This window comes from Perca fluviatilis, chromosome 14 (genome assembly GCF_010015445.1).
Source record: "Perca fluviatilis chromosome 14, GENO_Pfluv_1.0, whole genome shotgun sequence".
Lineage (NCBI taxonomy): Eukaryota > Metazoa > Chordata > Actinopteri > Perciformes > Percidae > Perca > Perca fluviatilis.
In genome coordinates, this window is record NC_053125.1 from 35,911,205 (window position 1) to 35,929,100 (window position 17,896).

At 42.0% G+C, this 17,896-nt stretch overlaps 1 protein-coding gene and 1 pseudogene across 1 annotated transcript in view; one reads left to right on the top strand and one right to left on the bottom strand.

The window, feature by feature from the left end:
- The window catches only part of LOC120572754, a 572,223-nt pseudogene that overhangs the window by 370,612 nt on the left and 183,715 nt on the right, over positions 1–17,896 (top strand).
- LOC120572762 (zinc finger protein 2-like) overlaps positions 7,747–17,896 on the bottom strand; it is a 109,183-nt gene continuing 99,033 nt past the window's right edge. Inside the window, exons 6-8 of the mRNA XM_039822184.1 lie at positions 11,686–11,900; positions 10,632–10,800; positions 7,747–9,189 (exon numbers count right to left, since the gene is read on the bottom strand). Coding sequence (XP_039678118.1) covers positions 8,323–9,189; positions 10,632–10,800; positions 11,686–11,900 — 1,251 coding nt within the window. The 3' untranslated portion in view covers positions 7,747–8,322. The remainder of the gene's footprint in view (positions 9,190–10,631; positions 10,801–11,685; positions 11,901–17,896) is intronic.

A 17,896-nucleotide genomic window follows, 5' to 3' on the forward strand; every position in this document is an offset into this window, starting at 1 on the left:
CCCTGCTCCACTCTCCCCCCTCTTCCCAGCTTCCCACCCCCCCTCGTGGTCCAGCCCGCTGCTCTTCGCCTTGCTCCCCCCCTTCTGCTGCTCCGCCCGCTCTCTTCGCCTCCTTTCAGCTCTCTTTCTCTCCGTTTATCCTCCGTTGGTGGCCTCACGCCCCCGCCCCCCCGGCCGGGCCCCGCCGCCGGCCCCAGGGGCTCCCGCCCCGTGGTTCGCCGCCCCTGGGGGGTGGCCGCCCACGCCTCCTGAGGGTACCGCCGCGGCTCCGCTCCTCCTTCGCCGCCGCCAGAGGGGACTCTCCCCTTCGCCCTCCAGGGATATCTCGGGCCCCTGAGGGGCTCCTGGCCAGCCGCAGAGGGTATGGCCTTCGCCCGGCCAGGGGGACTCTCCGCCCGCCGCCCTGGCTTCCCCCGTCTGTTCGCCTCCTGTGTTGCAGAGGCTCCCACTAACTCACCGGTTGTACGCGGCCTGAGGGGTTCTGCCTTCAGCGCCCGTCGCCTGTGGGATTCTGCTTCTCTGTGGCCCCCTGTGCCCCAGTGCTCTGTGTTTCCCGGTGCCCCCGGGACTCTCTGTTCCCTGTGCTCCTGGACTCCCTGTTCTCCTCTGCCCCAGGACTCTCTTTTCCCTTGGCCTCTCTCTGTTTCCCCTTGCCCCGGTGTGTCTCCAGTGCTTCCCTCGCCCCTCCGGGTTGATTTAGTTTGACTTTTGGGTCGTCCCTCCTCCGGCCCCCCTCCTCCCTCCCTGGTTTGTCTTTTCTCCTTTCTTGTTTTTTTTGTTTTGGACATCTGGGATCTGTCCCTTGGGGGGTACTGTTATGGTTTTGTGTCTTAGTCTTATTTTGGTAGTCTGTTTTGTGCTCTGTTTCCTGTTTTATTTTGAAGTCCCTGGTTTTCTGTCTTGTCTTGTACTATTTACTTCCTGTCTTGTTTCCTTCCTTTTGTTGATTGCTCTGCCCTGCCTAATGTTTTTCACCGGTTTCCCAGCCCTTGTGTCACCTGTCTTGTGTTATCTCATTAGTCTGTGTATTTAGTCTTGGTGTTCCCCTTGTCCAGTGTCAGATCAATGTTTGTGTTTGTGTGTTCCTGTCGCGCTCCCGGTGTCCGGGTTTTGCTCTTGTTTTTTATGGACTATTAAACCCTCCACCTCTACATTCTCCTGCCTGCCTGCCTGCCTCTGCATTTTGGGTCCACTATTCCCTACTCCTCCCTGCTACACCTAACACCACCTGTCTAACATGCTCTTTCCACGTCAGTCTCATATCAAAATACACACCTAAAAACGAAAAGTATCAACTCTCTCCAACTTATTTCCATATAGCGTCAGACTACAATCATGGATTTTCTTCCCTTGTAAAGAACATAGTTTTAGTTTTTTCCACTGAAAATTTAAAACCCCATTGTGTCCCCAGTCTGCAACTCGCGTAACTGCATCCTGCATTTTCTTAATCAAATAGTCTATATCTCCTCTTTTCCACATAGCTCCATCATCAGCGAACAGTGATCTACCTATGTCCATCGGAATATTCACATACACATCATTCATCATAATAGAGAAAAGCGGCCGGACTCACTACACACTCCCCTGAGGTGTCCCATTTTTAACAACAAACCTGCTGGATACCTCAGAACCTATCTTCACTGTATGGTCCTTTTATCCAAAAAGCCATTACCCAATTAAACATATTCCCCCAACCCCAATCTGATGTAACTTTATTAGCAGCCCCTCAGTCCATAACATAACATAAGCTTTCTCCACATCAAAAAACTCGCAAACCACTGTCTCTTTATTTACTTGGGCTTTCCTTATTTCATCCTCTAAACACACCACTGGATCCATAGTATTCCTACCCTTCCGAAAGCCACTTTGATAAGCTGCCATCATGCCTCTACTTTCAATAAAATGAACTAATCTCTCATTTATCATAAGCTCCATTAATTTACAAAATATGAAGTCAATGCGATTGGCCTATAATTCCCAGGCCTGCTTGAATTTTTACCTGGTTTCCGATATTGCTACAATCAACGCCTCTTTCCAACTCTCTGGTATGTTACCCTCCTCCCAAACTTTGTTATATAACAACAATAATTTCTCTAGGCCATCAGAATTTAAATGCTTTATCATACTATAACAAACCTCATCTTTACCAGGGGCAGTCATACCCGACTTATCCAATGCTTTCCTCAACTCTCCCATACTAAAAGGGACACTCAGACCATCCCCATCACACTTAACTTTCCTGCATAGAGCCTCCATGTTGTCCGGCTGCGTTTTTCCTCTCCTCTTTCCTCCGCTTACAGACAAATTACCGAAACGATGCACTTTAACAAACGTAACTGCCATCAACTCTGCCTTTTCCCTATTAGTTACTGCTGTCACATCCCCTTCAGTCAGAACTGGGTAACTCCACTCCCTTCTATCACCTCCCATCTTTTTTATCATACTCCACACCTCACCCACTTGCGTTGTGCTACCAATCGTATCACAATAATTCCTCCAATGTGACCTTTTTGCTTGTCTCACTGTCCTCCGCACCACAGCCTGAGCTTGCTTGTATTGTATCATATGCTGAAAATTATGACTTTGTTTCACTATTCTGAAAGCCCTGTTTCTATTCCTCACAGCTTCCTTACACTCATCATCCCACCAGGGCACTACTTTCCTCTTCTTACTACCTTTACTTTTAGGAATGGATTCCAATGCTGCCAAGATTATGCCTTGCTTTATGTAACTGTCAAGTGACGCTATAGACATTTCTGCATTGGCCTGATTTAGACATTTATCACTAACCTGCAAAAATTTACCCCAATTTGCCTTTTCAAGGATCCATTTCCCCCCCGATCCTTCGCTAACCAACGAGGTATTAACATTTATCTTACACCAGATTGGATAATGATCGCTTCCTATAGTCCCTTCCTGACACACAGACCAATCACATATTGGTGCTATATTATTAGATACAAATGTGAGATCAAGCACAGATTCTTTACCCACCGTAATATCAATTCTCGTTTTACTACCATCATTTAAACAAACCAGGTTCCTCTCATCTAACAGCTCCTCAAGCACCAGCCCATTTCTATCTGTACTATCACACCCCCACAACATGTTGTGCCCATTAAAATCACCGCACCACATATGTTCCTACTATCCTGCCCTTCTACCTCCTCAAGTAAGCATAACTCTAATCTCTTGCAGGGATTATAATAATTTACAATTACCAACTCCGTTTCCACAGCCCACACCTTCACTACCACATATTCTTGTTCATTCCCTACACCCAGTACTCTATAAGGAAGACCTTGTTTTATAAAAGTGACACATCCTCCACCTCTCCCGTCTCTTCTATCTCTTCTCACCGCCAAATACCCATATAAAATAAAATCTAAACTAGGAAGTAACCAGGACTCTTGAACACATACAATGTCTGGTTTATCTCTCCTACTTACAATAAACTGCTTAAAATCTTGCCCATTTGATAATAAACTCCTTGCATTCCATTGTAAAATTAACAACACTATGCATATCAACTCAAACACGGTACCTCTTGGCCAGATTGCACTCTAAGCTCATCATTCACCTTCAACTTCCCATTTAACCCTCTCATACCCAAATGATGTTCTGCTGCTTTCACAATAATCTGAATCCGTTCAGTTTTAGATTTAATCTCACAGGTCGCATTAATAACTCCCGCTATAAACATTACCAAGTTCTTCTTCTCTCTCCAAACTTTCTGCTTCTCCTGCTGTTGTTTTACTACTTCTATTTCTCTGCCACCTTCCCCTTCCACCTGTCTCTTCTGGCCTGCCATCTTGACTGCCTCAGCATATGAAACTTTTCCCCTTACCCTTATCTGTTGCACCTCCACCTCCCTTTTCAACACCTCACAACCCCAATAAGCAACGCTGTGACTGCCTCCACAATTACAACACCTTGGTTTCACACCCTCTCCACACTTTCCATACTCATGATCCCCACCACACCTGGCACATCTCCTCTTTCTCTTACACATTCTGGCCACATGCCCAAACTCCTGACAATTGAAACACCTCATAGGCTTTGGCACAAACTCTCTTATATTATATTTCAGAAAGCCAAGATATACCTCCTTAGGTAGCAACTCTCCCTCAAACTCTATCACGATACCTTCAGTCTCCCTTTTTTCCACTCCAGCGGTCAGTCTCCTCACATTCTTTACAGAATTAGTCCTCACCTTCAAGTTCTCCATCAATACCTTCATACTGACATTTAGGGAAATCCCAAAAACCACCCCCTTACAACCACTGAACCTCTTTTCCCCAACCTGTACAACCCGGGATATCTTAACTTTCCCAACGCTAGTCAATTTTTTCACCTTTTCCACCTCCTCTTCTGTATTACAGACTATTAGCAAATTCCCATCCCCCAAAACCCTCGCATACCTCACCTCACCAACTTGCCTTTGAATGATTTGAGTCAACTTTAGCGGATCAAACTTCTTCACTCCCCCTTCTTCCTCAAATCTCACCACCATATTAATCACTCCATTGTTCTGACCTCTCTCACCATTTCTCCCATCATTATCCGACCCACTAGCGGCAGTCTGCGCTTTTTTCCTTTTCCTACCACTCTCCCTCCTTGTTCTATTTATTACCTCATTCCAATCACCCTCCCTTCTCTCTTCCTCCTCACTCAACAACATACTACTTTCGCCTCCGTCAATCTCCGTCCCTGCCATCTTGACAGAGTTTGCAAAGAACAAAGCAGAAAGACCGATACCGGACCTATACAGGCCGTTGGCCGATCTTCCTACTAACTGTTCTCAACAATACTCAGTCCTAAACCAATATCCAACCACCCAAACACCGTAAATGTATATTACAATCAACTAACTGGACACTACTCCAACCACCAACTTCCCAGCTCCTTCGCCACGTCAGCCTTCCGACCCGGAAAAAACCCATGAACTTCATAGAGTCTAGGCTTGTATTAATTCAAAACAAACAAACAAACAAACCACAAATAAATAAAATAACATCCAAAAAAAAAAAAAAAAAAAACTTATATTCTTTTCATTATACCAGTATTATGAAGAAAAATAAATAAAGCTTCAAGTCTCTCCCTGGTCATTCCCTTTTCTTCAAGTATATAATGTATTGAGTTCTCTCCTTCCATTTCCTGACAGTTTATTCTACTATCATTATATTTCTCACATACAAAAAGTACATGTTCCACATCATCTTTGTCTTGTCATTCTATGTATAACCCATTACCATGTCCTACTATGTGTAAGGTAGCAGTGGCGGATCTAGAAAATGTTACATGGGGGGGCAAAGGGGTAGTGAGAGATCTTGGTAGGGTGGCAGGGGAAGACGGTACATGGGAACCCCCATACGTAAACTGCTATGCCCTACTACGCCCCGCGACGCCCTGCTATGCCCTAAACTGCTACAACTATTATTTCTAGTCATAGTTCCATTATCTTTTTTGTTACTATAATTAACATTATTATGAATCATAATTCTCTATATCTGTACGTATCCATGTGTATCTAACCAGCGACCACCAAGACCCTGGATCTGTCTGATGTTTCTGCCCAAAAGGAAGTTTTTCCTCGCCACTGTTGCACCAAATGCTTGCTCTTTGGAGAATTGTTGGGTCTTTGTAAGTTAAAGAGTGTGGTCTAGACATACTCTATCTGTAAAGTGTCTTGAGAAGAATGAACTGTTGTTGTATATGTAAATATTTACATATCTAACCCTATAACATATACAACAGAATGGAAATAGCCAAAAACTGAAAACACGTCATGTCACGACATGTTATGTTACTGTACTGAAATTTATATGTAAGGAGAATATAAAGCAACCATATGGTCCAGGGGTTACTGCAGCCTCCTCTTCCTCTCTGTCATCTTCATCCTCCTGATCACTCTCTGCCTCTGTCCCTCTCTCTGAACCTGCAGCCTCCTCTTCATCCCTCACTGTCAATTCTTCCTTTCCCTCTTCTCTTTCACTCATTTCTGCATCTCCTTCTGTGGTCTTCTCCTGCTCTGACCTGCCTAGTCTCTCCAGTTTACTGTCTTCTCCTTCTTCATTTCCCTCCTCCTCTTCCTCCTGTGCACTAGTCAGGATTTTCTTGGCTGGCAATATCCCCACTTTTAGGTTTCAGCTAATATCTCCAGCTACTCTGGCCTGCAAAAGTCAAGATGTGAAAAGCTCTTGTTATTCTTGTATTACATTACACTGTATGGCCCTGTAGCTAATAAGTAGCCTAAAAAAGACGAGATTTATTACATGCACACATCAGTTGTGTTTAGACTAGCCTTCTTAATCCCGTTGTATTTGTGGTTTTCCCACTTTGACAGTAAAGTATTGCCGTGATATGTGAGAGGAAGTGGATTTTATAGTAGCCTACTCCTTAACTAATCATAAATGATCGGTCTCAGCAAGCACTGTGTAGTGTGTTAACGTAACGCCACCGAAACATGCCAGTTTGTAATATTTTGTATTATGCTCTTCTTGTCTTTATTGAAATCAAACTAATCAAACAGCAGAATGCGCTTACAAATCATGAGGGAGCAATTTGACTTTTGGCTAACGTAATGGACGCGCTGTTGTTGATACTGACTCGCCTTTAGCAGACATTACATTTATTACAAATTTAACTTTACATGAAACGTGTGTTTTAACTTCACCTGGGGAAACTGACTTCACTTTCAGAGGCTCGGGGGCAGCTCGGTCGCTCCAGTCTTTGCCGGGATGCAGGGCCCCCCCACCGCAGGGACGTAGCTAAGTATTTGAGGGGCAGGGGGCTAAGATTACGTCTACAATTATTATTTATTATGAATTAATTAATTGTTTGTTTCAATGTTTTAAGAAGCCTGTGTTTCAATGTTTTAAGAAGCCTGTGTTTCAATGTTTTAAGAAGCCTGTGCACATAGTGGCAGTTTGTTTTTACAAGCAAAGTTTTTTGAACACCAAAGTTAGGTGGGCAGCTGGGGGGGCAAGGCCCTACAGTGGGGGGTCAGCTGCCCCCCCTTCCCCCCTGTAGATCCGCCCCTGTGTAGAAGTATAAGAAGAAATTAAAAAATATAGATTAATTTTCAACATTTTACTTTATTTCTTCACCATTTAATTAAAACAGAAATGTTATGATTAAACACACTTATAAACCCTTATTTTATCCATTTACATGTGGAGATATGCTGGCTCTATACACACTAAAAGTCCTGATTATTTACATGGAGTCTGGTGGAGATATGCTGGCTCTATACACACTAAAAGTCCTGATTATTTACATGGAGTCTGGTGGAGATATGCTGGCTCTATACACGCTAAAAGTCCTGATTATTTACATGGAGTCTGGTGGAGATATGCTGGCTCTATTTAATTTTTTTTTTTTTTTTTTTTTTTTTTTTTTTTTTGCTCTCTTTTTTTTTTCCATAAACCTTTTTTTTTTTTTTTTTTTTTTTTGTGGGTTGTTTTCCTCCTCCCCCCCCAAAAAGTTTTTTTTTTTTACATGAGGTCTTTTTACAAAAAGTTGGTGGGTTTGGTGATGGTGATTTCGGGGCTGTTTCATGTTAAACTAAAAGGATCTTACTCTTTAACTAAAAGCTCTATCTCTGGAGGTAATGATGTCAGACACTTAGAACAACAACAGAACTTTTAATGGATGTAAACTTTAACTTTAAATTAGGAGTTTAAACACAGACACAGCAGGAAGAATAAATCCATCAAATCAAGTCACAAATAATCAGCATGTGGCCTTGTTTTATTTCATTTATTTTGCATTTAGTTGATCCACATTTCCAGACATTTAAAACAAATGAATCATTGACGTTATTCTACAGATGTCAGATTAATAAATGTCCTGTAACATGTAATCCTAAAATGAAAATTAGACCGACTTCCTGTCAGGCAAAAAATTTTTTAAAAACATGTAATATGTTTCAAAAGATGAGAGCAAAGTTTTTACCAAACAAACATGCCTACGTTTTCCAACTGAAACATTTTAAACCTCTTAACGTTTACGCAGAGCAAACACTAAATGGTCGCCTCTGGGCCTTCCCCTTCACACTGTGGGAACATTGTGGTAAAACAGCTTCAACATTAGAATAAATAAAAAAAAAAATCGCCAAAAAAGTGTCAATGAACGTTGCAAATAAGTTTTAAGTCGAGTGTTCGAGTGTCCAGCTGATCCAGGATAACATCCATGCTGTTGAGAAGATCAAGTTACTGCTGGTCAGCCTTCAATGTGGAGAGAAGATCAGAATATAACAACTCAGCTATCAGGGCATGAGGAGGAGACAGGAGGAAACAGCTTGGCTCGGAAACATGTTCACTACGAGGCAGTGTGAATGCGCTGGTGATATTTAAGGCTATTACACCAAGAAAAAGTTTTCCCACATTGTTCACACCAGTAAGGCTTCTCTCCAGTGTGAATGCGCTGGTGGGTTTTAAGGTGACTACTCCGAGAAAAAGTTTTCCAACATTGTTCACAGCAATACGGCTTCTCTCCAGTGTGAACACGTCGGTGGATTTCAACTTCTCCTGGAGTGGTGAACGTTTTCTCACATTGATCACAGCTGTACGGCTTCTCTCCAGTGTGAATGCGTTGATGGTTTTTTAGGTTACCCTGTAGTGTGAAAGCTGACCCACATTGATCACAGCTGTATGGCTTCTCTCCAGTGTGAATGCGTTGATGGTTTTTTAGGTTACACTGCAGTTTGAAAGCTGCCCCACATTGATCACAGCTGTACGGCTTCTCTCCAGTGTGAATGCGTTGATGGTTTTTTAGGTTACCCTGTTGTGTGAAAGCTGCCCCATATTGATCAAAGCTGTACGGCTTCTCTCCAGTGTGAATGCGTTGATGGTTTTTTAGGTTACCCTGTTGTGTGAAAGCTGCCCCACATTGATCACAGCTGTACGGCTTCTCTCCAGTGTGAATGCGTTGATGGTTTTTTAGGTTACCCTGTTGTGTGAAAGCTGCCCCACATTGATCACAGCTGTACAGCTTCTCTCCAGTGTGAATGCGTTGATGGTTTTTTAGGCTACTCTGTTGTGTGAAAGCTGCCCCACATTGATCACAGCTGTAAGGCTTCTCTCCAGTGTGAACTCTGTGATGAATCTTTAAATATCCAGATTTTGTGAAGGATTTGTTACAGTGTTGACAGTGGTGACGTTTGGGTCCCTCTCCTCCTCTCCGTTTCTATAGCAACAGACAAACAGAGAGTGAGAGAGTTAGTGAACTACTTTCTTTAAACCCTGAACTTGCTCTCTCACTCCCAATTTTCACTCTTCATACAATACATTTATGAAAATATGTGCTGGTTGCAGACATGGTATTAAGGAAGCAAATGTACTTATTTTTTTGGAGGGGGTCTTTTGCCTTTATTATAGTGACAGTGGATAGACATGAAAGGAAGAGAGAGATGGGGGATGATACGCAGCAAAGGGCAGCAGGTCGGATTCAAACCCGCTGCAGGACTCAGCTAACGAACGCTCTTACTGGGTGAGCTAGAGGTCGCCCCAAATACATACATTAATTGATGTCAAAATGAAGGTAAAGTTGTTCTGTTTGGAGACACGTTACTATGGAAGCCACCGGGCTCGGTAGTGTGGACATGAGGTGTAAACGTAGCAAAAGATATTCATTTTAAAAACTAAATGTAGTAACGTAAATGTAGCCCAAGTCTCATGTTAGTAGCATGTTAAATAGTGTCAGGTAACCCCCACCCCCAGGCTTACAGAACTGGTTTGTTGACAAGTTACCAAATGGCCGTTAACGAGGTATTTAGTTTTTTTCCAACCAGAGGGGTATTGCACAAAAGTAGAATTTACATATAAATCCAGGATAACTGATAAAGCGAGGCTTGACCTAGTCTGATCAGAGCATCCTGGCATCGAGCTAGACCGAGGAGGAGCGACCGCAAGGTCGATAACAAATAAACAAAATACATTAAATTAAATTAAAAAACAATAAAATGGAGAATACGTGTTGTGCATACTTTACACAGAGTGAGCAGCAGCTACTTATGGAAGTTTGATGAAGTGAAACAAATTATTAGTAAAGAAGAAACACGGCTGCTGTAATGAAACGGCGAGAAAAAGCGTGGCAGACGATGGCGGACCGCCTGAATGCGTTATAATCATACCATTCAAGGAGTTAGGCTACTAATCATTTACACACATTAGCAGTAGCACAGTAGCTAGGGCTGCACAATATATCCTAAATGTTGGGTTAACTTGAAACGGGTAAACCTCGTGGTGCATTCAAAGTTATTGTAAAATACCCTTTTCTCATCTGTTTTTGTTGTTTAACAGCAATGTACTGGTGAAATAAGTTAGTATTGTTATGTTATTATTACATTTTTAATAAATCATTTAAATTCCTCCCTTTTTTGTGCTGATCCGAAAAATGTATCCGATCTGTGACTCAAAATCGTTATCCAAACCGAACCGTGAGTTTGGTGATCCATTGCACCCCTACTATTTTACATGTATGTATATGCATGAGCATATTGCAATGTGGAGAGTCATTTATATATAAATCCTAAAAGACATTTGTGAAACCCTCTGTGTGCATTCATTAATATTGAGATTAGATTTCTGGGACTCTTCAGTCTGGAGTAACCTCTTTCCTTCACTCACCTCCTCCTTCTTCCTCTTGCTCCCTCGCTCCTCTGAGTCTCCTGAGGCCTCACTGACAACTTTCCTCTTGCCCTCCTTCTTCTCCTCCTTCTCCTTGTGGTTCTGCATGTACTCAGCGATAAGGTCGGGGCAGTCCAGGTTGTCTTCCGGCTCCCATGTGTTATCCTCACTGGAAAGGTGAGTGCAGACAGAAGAAAATCTCCTCAGGCTTTGTTTTTAGGCAATACATTCTCACTCTAATTGCTAATTCGTATTAGTCCTTTTTTTCTATTGCCATTTTGTAAGGTTATTTGCAGGTCTGAAAATTGATCTTAATGCCTCAATTAAACAAATTAGAAGAAATCCAATTTTATTTGCGAGTGAATAATGTATCATAAATAAATAAATGTTCTTCCTTAAAATACAGGGGGCATAAGTAAGTACACCCCTATGTTAAATTCCCATAGAGGCAGGCAGATTTCTATTTTAAAAGGCCAGTTATTTCATGGATCCAGGATACTATGCATCCTGATAAAGTTCCCTTGGCCTTTGGAATTAAAATAGCCCCCCCCCCCACATCATCACATACCCTTCACCACACCCCCACATCATCACATACCCTTCACCATACCCCCACATCATCACATACCCTTCACCATACATAGAAATTTGCATGGGGTATTTTCCAGAAGATCATCTCTCAATGCAAATCAAACCAGCTATTAGGCTAACTGAAATAAAACCATGCGTGCCTCTATGGGAATTTAACATAGGGGTGTGTATACTTATGCCCCCTGTATTTTAAGGAAGAACATTTATTTATTTATTTATGATACATTATTCATTCACAAAGAAAATTGGTATCCTTAAAGGTTGGATTACTCCTAATTTTTTTAATTAAGGCATTAAGATCAATTTCCAAAAGATTTTATTTTTTAGCTTGGTTTCATAAACTTATGAGCACCACTGTATATATATATATATATATATATATATATATATATATATATATATATATATATATATATCTCAGGACCAAGAACATCATGTATTAATATTATAGACTCATACTTACTCTGAGAACCCCTTCCATTTCAGCAGAAACTCTACTCTTCCCTTCACCACTCTGCGGTCAAAAACCTTCTCCACCACATATTCCTCCTCTTCCTCCTCCTCCTCCTCCTCCTCCTTCTTGTCTGCTGCTGCAGAAGGATCTGCAGGCTGCTCCTCCTCCTCCTCCTCGGCCTTCTTTCCTGCTACGGTGGCCAGCTTGACATCTGCTGAGGGCTCCTTTGGTAGACCCAAGGGGGAAACATGCAGAGATAATGACACAATGGTTAGAAGGACTAATGGGAGGTGGGAGTGAATTATAGTTGACCATGTTTTACTATATTAAAATGTTCTATTTGAATGGAGAAAATGCAAGACTTCAGAGCAGTGTTTCCTCTATGTTGATTTCATTGTGGCGGCCCGCCATGGCTTAATTTCTTCCGCCATGGTATCAGAAATAGGGCAGATGCACAATGTAGTCGCGGTTGTCTTTTAAATGATCCTGCCGACATAAAGAACGCCCCCGTTGGCTGCTGCTCACATTCAACAACAAGTTGAACTATTCAGAGGTCATTGGACCCGTCCAGTTTTTTTTTTTAAACATGTTTTTATTTGAGAAAATGAGTATTGGACACAGATATTCAACATACATACTTTGCACCACTTTGCATCCCACATGATGCGGTGCAAAAAAAAAAAAAATAGAGTAAAAAATATAAATATAAATATATATATATATATATATATATATATATATAAATAATACTAAAAAAAATAAAAAAACATACATACATACACAACAAAATAATAAATATGAGAGAAAGTGGATATTCAAGACAGTACAAGTGGGCTATATGCCTTCTGTGACTATCACTACACAAGTTTTCTGAGGTCCCTGAGTCTCCAAGGAGGCACACGCACAAACACAACAGGGTTTATTCCTGCCTGATTTTCAGTTCTGTGGGAGAACTTCAAGTTTCTCAAAATAAGATAATAGAGGGGCCCATGTATCATGGAACGTTTGGGTCGACCCTCTAATGCAATACTTTATCTTTTATAGCTTAAGGAATAGGATCAGGTCTTTCATCCAGGAGGAGGCTTTGGGTGGATGTGATGATTTCCACTCCAACAGGATTCTTCTCCGGGCCAGGAGAGTTGAAAAAGCAAGCACATTTTTTATTTTATTTTGCAACGATATACCCTCCCCTGGAACTCCAAATATAGCCATCTCAGCAGAGGGTTGAATATCTCTGCTAAAAGCTTCAAATAAAGTTAGAAATATCGTAGTCCAAAAATAATATAGTTTATCACAGGACCAGAACATATGAGCCAGGTCAGCTTTAGCGACCTGACAACGGTCACAAGTTTCACTTACATTAGAATACATCTTAGAGAGTCTGACTCTACTATAATGGATTCGATGGAGAACTTTGAACTGAATCAAGCCAAGGCGGGCACATGAGGTGGACCCATTTACTCTATATAATGCACCATCCCAGGTTGCATCTGAAATATTTATTCCGAGTTCTTCCACCCAATCTGCTCTAATCTTGTCAAGCAATACTGTATTGAGTGATGTTATACTATTATAGATATTTGAGATGAGACCCCTATGACGCATGGGAGTTTGCAGAATGATATCTATTCCTGTTTTTGGAGGTAGATTAGGAAAGCATGGGCTAGTAGTATGGACAAACCGGCGAATCTGAAGGTAACGGAACAAGTTAGAGCGCTGTAAGTTAAATTTGGAGGAAAGAGCATCAAAAGTAGCGAATGTTCCATCTATGTAAAGATCACTGAATTTACTTAATCCTGCCCTCTGCCACTGGACAAAGGCAGGATCTAATTTGGCTGGGAGAAAGACATGATTATTGCAGATGGGACTATAAAGAGAGAAGTCCGTCAGATTGAAATTTTGTCTAAATTGCGACCAAATTTTTAAGGTGGAGATTACAATGGGACATGAAGAGTATTTTTTAGGAGAGAGGGGGAGCTTCGAGGTAACTAATGCGGGGAGTGATGAGGAAATACACGCATCACTTTCTGGTTGGCACCAATCAACATCCGGACTCTGAATCCAATAAACAATTTTTTGTAGGTTTGCTGCCCAGTAATAATACATCAGATTGGGCAAGGCCATACCTCCCTCTGTTTTATGCCTCTGAAGGAATACCTTACGAATTCTAGGATGTTTGTTACCCCACAAAAATGAAGACAGCAGTTTATCAACCAGTCGGAAGAATGACTTTGGGAGGAAGACTGGAATACTTTGAAAGAGATAAAAACCTCGGCAATATGTTCATTTTAATACACGCTATTTTGCCTGCTAAGGATAGGTTCAGAACACTCCACTTCTGAAGGTCGCATTTAAGATTATTTATCAGGGGAGTGAAATTTTTGTCATACAGACCAGGGAACGAACGGGTGACATTAATTCCCAAATATTTAAATCCTGATCTAGAGAGGGGGAAGGGCAAGTCTGTTTCTGCAATTTGGAGGGCTAAGTTGTTGATTGGAAAACATTCGCTCTTTAAAAAATTTAACTTATATCCTGAAAACCTGCCAAATCTGTGTAGCATATTCACGATGTCAGAGGCAGATGACACTGGGTCTGAGATGTAAAGCAACAAGTTGTCCGCATATAAGGACACTCTATGTTCTAACTGTTTTCTGTAGATTCCCTTGAAGCGATGTGAGGTTTTCAGCATAATTGAGAGAGGTTCGATAGCTAAAACAAAGAGAAGTGGACTAAGGCGACAGCCTTGCCTGGTACCCCTAGACAGTGAGAAGGACTTAGAACACAATTTATTAGTAATTACGCCTGCCTTAGGTGATGCATATAACAGTCGTATCCAAGATATAAGTTTTGGCCCAAATCCAAATCTTCCCAATACCGCAAATAAATATGGCCACTCAACCCGATCAAACGCTTTTTCCGCATCCAGGGAGACCACCACCTCGGGTATCTCCCATGATGCGGCAGAGTGAACGAACACTGAGGAGCTTGCGTATATTAGAAAAAGAGTGGTGCCCCCTAATAAAGCCTGTCTGATCCGACGATATTATGTCCATCATAACAGTATCCAGCCTAATAGCAAGAAGCTTAGCTAGTACCTTAACATCTCCGTTCAGAAGTGATATGGGCCTATAGGAGCCACAATCAACTGCGTTTTTGCCAGGCTTTAATAGGAGTGTAATATTAGCTTCTGTGAGGGTTTGTGGCAAGGTTCCCCCGATCCAGTGAGTGATTGAACATTTCAAGTAACAGAGGGGCTAATTTGGATGAACATTTTTTGTAAAATTCGACTGGGTAGCCGTCTGGACCGGAGCCCTTGCCACTTTGCATTGCTGAGATAGAGCTGATAACTTCATTAAGTGTAATGGGCTTATCCAAATCTGTCCTCTTATCAGGGTTTATAGAAGGGGCATCTAAGTTATCCAAAAAATTTAGCATGTCCGAGTCATCCTCTGGAAATTCAGATGTGTATAAGTTTGAATAAAATGTCTTAAAAATATCACTTATTTCAACAGGGTCAACAGTTAGCTCACCAGAAGGCTTCTGGATCTGTGGAATGAGCTGAGCTGCCGATCTAGATTTCAGTTGGTGGGCCAGAAGACGGCCTGACTTTTCACCATGCTCGTATACAAAACCTCGAGACCTGAGCAGATATTATTCCGTTTCCTGTGTTGATATTAGGTTATATTGCATTTGTAAGTCTAGTCTTTCCTTATACAGTTCATGGGAGGGTGATGTGGAATATCTACGGTCTAAGTCAAGCATTAAGTTTAAGAGTTGTTCCTGCTTCCATTTCCTGGCTTTTTTGCGTGTTGCTGTGTAAGATATTATTTCGCCCCTAATTACCACTTTCAGTGTCTCCCACAAGATAGACGGTGAGACAGAGTCTGATTTATTTGCCTGTAAGAAATTATCAATAGCGGTCGAGATTATTTCATAAAAGTTTTTATCTGCCAGCAAAGTTGAGTCCAATCTCCAATTGGGGCGCTGAGCTTGATTGAGGGGAAAACATAAATCCAGCAATACTGGCGAGTGGTCCGACTCCACAATGGCCGAATATTCACTTTTCTTAACGAAGGGGAGCAAGGTTTTATCTATAAAAAATAATCAATCCTTGAATATGATTGATGTCGCATTAAAAAAGAGAACTCTTTTGCGTGGAAAAAGAAAACGCCAAGGGTTAATACAGCCTGCCTCACTCATAAATGTAGACAGGGCATGAGCCATCTTGGATGGAGACATAGACTTGGGGTTAGATCGGTCCAAGGTCGGATCCATAACACAGTTTATGTCACCGCCAAAGATCAAACGGTGAGAGTTCATGTTGGGTAAAGCAGAGATCAACCTGGATACAAAACTGGCATCATCCCAATTAGGAGCATATGTACAAGCAAGTGAAACTGGAACATTAAAGAGGGAGCCAGTCGCTATGACAAATCGACCCTGTGGGTCTGATATTGACTCATTAAGAGAAAACTGTACATTTTTATGTATTAATATCGCCGTTCCTCTTGCCTTGGTATTGAATTGTGAATGATAAAGTTGTCCTACCCATGGTTTTTTAAGTTTCATATGGTCTAATGTTACCAAATGCGTTTCTTGTAGAAATGCTATTTCCGTTTTAAATTTTTTAAGGTGTGCCAAAATTTTGGCCCGTTTCAATTCAAATCAATTCAATTCAATTTTATTTATAGTATCAAATCATAACATAAGTTATCTCGAGACACTTTACAGATAGAGTAGGTCTAGACCACACTCCACACTTATCTGCATTCAAACTACCGGACGTGTGTACCACCGGGATACATCGGTACAGATCGGAGAATATGGAGGAAACGTTATTACAGACGCAATACTCGGCACACTACGTGAGCTTCGCCTGCACGGAGACCAGCGGTGTCGCTCAATGCCGCTAGCCGGCTAGGGGACATCCTCATCGGCTAGGTGGAAAGCTAACGCTAGCTGTCCACCTGTCCCAGCCATCCTGCTTGCAAGTGTCTGCTCATTAAACAACAAGCTGGACTACATCCTCCTTCAACGAAACTCCCAACGTGAGTTAAGTGACTGCTGTGTTTTTGTTGTTGTGGAAACATGCCTGAACAACAGTGTACCGGAACCGGGACTATCCAGCTACCAGGCTGCTCTCGCCGGCCCGTGGAGGTGGGCTGTGTTAAACGGACTGGTGTAGAAATAAAATCCAACTCGCTACTGCTAACTGCTGGTGGACCTTGTGACTGTTAAATGCCGACCATTCGACATTCCACGCTAATTCACGGCTGTGTTTATACTCTGTGTTTAGCTACATCAATGCTAGTATGCGTTAGCTGAACTTTACGGATCCTGCTTGCAAGTGTCCGCTCATTTAGACCACAAACTGGACTACATCCAACTTCAACGACACTCCCAACGTGAGTTCAGAGACTGCCGTGTTTTTGTTGTTGTGGAAACCTGCCCTGAATAGTGTACCGGACTGTCCAGCTACCAGGCCTGCTAGCCCTCCGAGCTAGAGATGCTCTGTCGCCAGGTAAAAGAGGTGGGCTGTGTTAACACCGAAAGTGGCACAGAAATGTGGTGATTTGTATCCATTTAACTGCTAACTGCTGGTGGAGTTTGTGACTGTTAAATGCCGACCATTCTACATTACACACTAATTCACGGCTGTGTTTATGCTCCGGTGTTTACAGCCCCACCAAGCGCTAATGCTAGTATACGTTAGCTGAACTTTACGGAGCCTATAAAGTGTGTGTACTAAATGTAGCCTGTTTCGGTTGCGTTTTTATATAATTCGTTTTTATATATGTTAAATGTGTAACACCACTTGAGTCAGCGATGAAACGTTGTTTCGTGTATATGGTTGAAATGACAATAAAACACGCTTGAGTTGAGTTGAATGCCTCTGTCGGTCTGTCAAGCGGTAGGCGTGGCTTGGGAGTGGACTCAAAGCAACGAAGCAGGTGCATTCTGGGATTTGGTGTTTTTCATCCATATAAGACCAAAACACATTTTCTGGCTTTTCTCGGCCTAGAAGGCACCAATTTCAATTTTTTTTTCACATTTCTACCACATAAGTGACCCAATTTAAAGATATATTCAGCTTTCCAGCGGTGAAATATTCCTTTAATGTGATCAAAGGCCCAGATTCAAGTTCAAGTTAAATTAAATTAAAGACAGAGAATCTTAACATTTGGTCCTAAAATTAGTACTATGTGGGCCTTAGAAC